The 5,124-nt window shown below is 53.2% G+C and overlaps 1 protein-coding gene across 1 annotated transcript; it reads left to right on the top strand.

Moving 5' to 3' along the window:
• Positions 1-1,306: 1,306 nt before the first annotated feature.
• Positions 1,307-5,040, top strand: LOC107134444 (bone morphogenetic protein 1-like). The gene is made up of 5 exons (XM_015476547.2): positions 1,307-1,446; positions 3,455-3,619; positions 3,786-3,903; positions 4,175-4,353; positions 4,893-5,040. The coding sequence occupies exons 1-5, from the start codon at positions 1,416-1,418 to the stop codon at positions 5,000-5,002; spliced, it is 603 nt and encodes a 200-aa protein (XP_015332033.2). The 5' UTR covers positions 1,307-1,415; the 3' UTR covers positions 5,003-5,040.
• Positions 5,041-5,124: the final 84 nt, after the last annotated feature.

Genomic DNA, 5,124 nt, shown 5'->3' with positions numbered 1-5,124 from the left:
AAAAAAAAAAAAAAAAAAAAAAAAAAAAAAAAAAAAAAAAAAAAGAACACAGGAGGGGGGGTCTCTTCCCCTGGGCCTTTCTTCTCCAGAAAGGGGACTGAGAATGGGAATCACTTGAGAACTGTTAACCCTTTCTTGCCAGCTGGGAAACTCCCAGTGTGTCTACCTGCCCCAGTTCTTATTGCATTGTATTATAATTCATGTCCTCCCCTTTATTTGATTGAAATGGCATCTGCTGTGTGAACACCACATTCTTGGCACAGTGCCAAAGTTATGAACATACAAACAGACTCTGTTAGTCAGTTTTCTGATACTATAACAAAATAGTCCAGATAATTGACTTAGAAAATAGGTTCATTTGGTTCTTGGTTCTGGTGTTTCTAGTATAAGACGGTGGAGGACATTGTTTTGGGCCTCTGATGAGGCAGCAGCAGCACATCATGGCAGAAGAATGTGGCAGAGCAAAACTGCTCACCTCATCAGTTAGGAGGCAAGGAGAAAAGGAAGGGACAGCCCATAGTCCCCTGTAAAGGCACACCCCTAATGACCTAATGGCCTCCCTTAAGGGCCCACCCCCTAAAGGTCCAAAGCACCTCCCTTTAGCACCTCCTTGGGTACCAACAGCCTTTAGCACAGGGACCTCTGGGGGTGCATTTATGCAGACCATAGTATAGACGCTACCATCTTGCCCCAGTGTATTTTCTCCAGAGCGTTGTACTCCAAACCGTCTGGAATTCTCTAAGTCAGTATCTAGGCACTTGTGGGTTATAGAAGGCGGGCTACTGCTCTGTCTTGCTAATCATTGGCTAGTGCCTGACCCAGGTGCTGAGTGTCGACTGAAGAATGAAGGAATAAATGATACACTGTGTCCTTGTGGAGATCACAGCCTGGTAGGGGTTGGTATCCACCTTGCCAGGATTTTATTTTATTGTTTTATTTTTTGTGGTGCTGGGGCATCGTGCATGCCAGGCGGGCACAGTGCCACTGACTTACACTCCCAGCCCTTTTTCTTTTTGGAGACAGGGTCTTGCCCTGTTGCCAAGGCTGTTCTCCAAATCCCTGGGCTCAGTGGTCCTTCTGCCTTGTACAAGCACGGTGTGTATCTCCTACCCTGCTGTTGCTGGTCTTTTAGCTAAAACTGAGCATGATCTCACAAGAGATTCTAGAAGCTGATCTGTCACTGCCCTTGTTTTTCTCCTCCAGTGGCATTTGAGGGTCGGAGTTGCTGTGGGGACTGGGCGGGTGTGCCCACAGGTCAGGGCTATCACATGCTGCACCCAGTCCCAGGTAAGAGAACTAACTCAGCCCCTGACCTCTTCTTTTTTTCTTTAGTTGCCTTTCTTGGGGACATTGCCCTGGACGAGGAGGACTTGAGGGCCTTCCAGGTGCAGCGGGCTGCGGATTTCAGGCCACGCATGGCCCGTAGGTCGTCCATCAAAACAGCAGGTACAGGCCAGCCCTCTGTGTCCCAGAAATGGGTTCCAGACTTGGGGAAACAAGGGATCCCCCTGTTCCCGGCCAGAGCCTTCCAGCTCAGAGGCCATGAACTTGATCCCAGCGCATGGGCTTGTCTTCCTTTGGAATATCTTTATCCTTCCGCAGGAGGAGTAGGAAGTGTGGTCATACCCAGGACCTAAGAGCCCCCAACTTCCTGCTTACAGCTTACAAAGTACTTTCAGAGGTGTTGTCTAACTTGACTGTCCCCAACTACCTTCAGAGGTGTCTGTCAGGACAACTCCTGGTTTAAACTCAGAGAGGTAAAGCAACTTGCCCAAGATCACATAGCTTGTTGGTGGCATAGAACCCATCCTTCTCTCTCCAAATCTGAGCCGCTGTGCCCAACAAGTAATCCCCTGGGCTTGCTGGTCCCACTGCCCAGCATCCTCTGGGGCCCTTCTCAGGAGCTTCATTCATGACTTTTCCAACCGTCTCCTGGACGTGATGGTGCACCTCCGTGTTCTATGCCCTTCCTGCTCGGTACCTGGGTTGTTAGTATCTCTCCATGCCACATGGGAATTGCTTCCACGTCTCATCTCCCCAGCTGGACCTACAATCCTCAAGGTCAGGGATGGTCTCTCTCTCTCTCCCTGGTGATCCAAGCACCTACCAACTCCTGTGGCACTTGTGTGTGGAGAGGGGGAACGGAGGACTGAGGACCAGGGCTGAGTTGGCTCTTCTCACCTTCTTACTGATCTATGGAGGGGCAGCGGCTTGTCACTGCTGTGCTGCAGGTGGCCTGGGGCAGGTCCCGACAGCCCAAGGGTGGAGATGCCTACCAGGGCCTGCCCAGCAGTCATCCTGACAGCAGGAGCGAGGATCTTAGTGTGGGCAACCTGGGAGTAAGGGTCAACTAACCCAGAGGGCAACTGGCATCAGAGAGTGACCTGGTGGCCTGGTGACAAGGGAGGCTTATATAACCTTAGTGGAGACTAGTAAGAATGGTGCAGGGGAAAGCCACACAAAGCCAACTCATGAGGTGACTTTGGGCAAAGCTTTGGCTTCAGTTTCCTCATATGTCAGATGTAGGTAATGGCACTTGCCCCCATCCCATAATGCTGTGATGTCACATGAAAATGTGACTCTGAGAAACTTAGAGAAAACATAAATTTTCACATGCTCCATAGATACCAGGTTTTGTTAGATGAGAAGGGACATTTTCCAAATCTCAGATCCCCTAGGTCCTTACAGTTCCTAGGAAATGAATGCATTACTGTTCTCCTTTGCAATCACAGCCATTCTTGCCATTGATGGTAGTTATGAATAGTTATAGCATAACTTCACCATAATTGTAGAACTTTGTATTCTGTGTAGTCACTGAAAACACTGAATTAGCGAATACTGAATCATTGCTCCAGGGGAAACGTGGGCTCTGCCAGCTTCTGGTCACATTTTTTTAAACTGGTCACCACATGACCTTGTCTTATGTATATTTCATTTAAAGACACCTTATTTAATACATAGTTGATTCATGAACTCACAGCCAACAGCACTGACTCAGGCCTGAACAAATTTATCTAACACATGCATTTCTCTGTAGAACACTTCCCAGCCTTCTTGCCCTTGGGGACATGAGATAGCACTTTATATTACACTTGAGAACTATTTTAAACGGCAAAATCATCTACAAGATGCACCAAAATGCAAAGAACATGGCACTCAATAAACCTTAGAAAGGACACTTGTTTATAGTAGGGGAGCTGAAGCAAAGCAACGTCACCTCGGTCAGCCTCAGCGGGGAACGCACACGCTGGGTAAGAACTTTTACCCTGCTCTGTGCTTGGCCACAAGTGACCGTGAAAGCCCTGAGAGTTGATTTGGGGGTTACAAATGAATTTTAGCAGGTAGGCAAATTCACAGATACAGAATCCACAACTAAGGGGGCCCTGCTGGGCTTTGTCTCCTCCCTCTGCCCTCCACCCACCTGCTGCCAAAGCCTTTCCTCTTTTAATGCCAGGAAACTCTTCTGCCCCTGGCTGCCAGGGAGCTAGTGGGCAGCCTCAGAGGGAATCCCAGGGGAGATGGAGAGGCAGGCCCCGGAGCCGGCGGGCAGCAACCTCCAGACCAGAACGTGTGTGGCCTGATGGGGTCATCCCCTTTGTCATCGGGGGAAACTTCACTGGTGAGTGTGCTGCTGTGGGGCCCAGGCACCGCCTGCATCCGGTCCTGGCCTTGCTACTTTGGCCTGTCTGTGGCAGTGTGCTCTCAGAATGGCTGGTTCACTCTAGCAGCGCGTGGAAGTGGGCCACCTGGGCACTGTGATAGCCTGGCTTCCTTCCTCCCGGCAGGCAGCCAGAGAGCGGTCTTCCGGCAGGCCATGAGGCACTGGGAGAAGCACACCTGTGTCACCTTCTTGGAGCGCACCGACGAGGACAGCTATATTGTGTTCACCTATCGACCCTGCGGGTGAGCAGGGACCCACGGGCACCGCACTCTTGGCCATGACCCTCCCCCAGGTTCTGCCCTGGGCTCTGCTACTGCCCTCAACTGGTGCACCAATCCCCTCCCACCATGGGGCATCTCCCTGTTGTGACCCTGGCACACAGCCTGGGCATTGGGTGCTCAGGGACCCCCCCACCCTTCCACTCCCCTGCCAACCTGGCAGCCTGGCCCGGCCCCTGAGTGGATGCACTCCCCCAGCTCGGGACCGCCCCCCTGAGCTGGCCCCGCCCTCCAGGTGCTGCTCCTACGTGGGTCGCCGTGGTGGGGGCCCCCAGGCCATCTCCATCGGCAAGAACTGTGACAAGTTCGGCATTGTGGTCCATGAGCTAGGCCACGTCATTGGCTTCTGGCACGAGCACACAAGGCCTGACCGGGACCGCCATGTCTCCATTGTGCGAGAGAACATCCAGCCAGGTAGGAAGCACCTCCTGCCCCAGCCCCACCTCTGGGTCCCCTTGTGGGTGGAAGCTGCACCTGCTGACCTCGGCCTGGGTCAGGACACCCCCCCCCCATCTGCTCAAGGCTGGTAGCAGCTGCCTGGGTGCAGGTTCAGCTGGCCTGGGGGGTGGAGTGGGGGTAGCAGCAGCCCAGGCCCGGATGCTCCTGCAGGCCTTCCCCTTCACTTTTCCACCGTCTCCTGCCCTCTGCCAGTTCTATCTTCTAGGGTTTTCTTCCCTGTTTTCCTCAGCCTTCCTCTCCTGTCCCCTCCCGCCTACCGGCTCTGTCCGCCAGACATTCTCTAATCCACTGGTCCCTTCCCATAGTTCCTTGGGCCCACTTCCAGTAGGTCCCTCCATTCACTGGCTTCTCTCTGGATAGGACTCTTCTGCAGAGCCTCCCCACCCCGAGGCTGCCCTTGGCCACTCCCCAGGCCCTCAGGTAGGGGGCCTTCAGCACGTACAGGGAGGACACAGGCTCCTGCCTCCCCGATACCCTTTTGCTGGTCTTCGCAGGGCAGGAGTATAACTTCCTGAAGATGGAGATCCAGGAAGTGGAGTCTCTGGGGGAAACTTATGATTTTGACAGTATCATGCACTACGCCCGGAATACCTTCTCCAGGTGAGAGATGGGCTGGACTCCTGTGGAGCCGCCCAGCCCTGCCTTCTGGAAGCCGTTTCCTTTTCACCTCCTGCTTTGCACTGGCCCACCCTCTGCCGCAGGCCTCAAGGGCAAGGGAGTGCTCTG

This window comes from Marmota marmota, unplaced genomic scaffold, assembly GCF_001458135.2.
Source record: "Marmota marmota marmota unplaced genomic scaffold, marMar, whole genome shotgun sequence".
Lineage (NCBI taxonomy): Eukaryota > Metazoa > Chordata > Mammalia > Rodentia > Sciuridae > Marmota > Marmota marmota.
Note: the sequence above shows the minus strand (reverse complement) of the source record. Positions and strands in the feature narration are given on the sequence as shown.

Coding starts and splice junctions, on each gene's coding strand:
- LOC107134444 (XM_015476547.2), top strand. CDS start 1,416: ATGGCCCGTAGGTCGTCCATCAAAACAGCAG. Junction 1,447..3,454: donor GTCGTCCATCAAAACAGCAG/GTACAGGCCAGC, acceptor TTTTAATGCCAG/GAAACTCTTCTGCCCCTGGC. Junction 3,620..3,785: donor CATCGGGGGAAACTTCACTG/GTGAGTGTGCTG, acceptor TCCTCCCGGCAG/GCAGCCAGAGAGCGGTCTTC.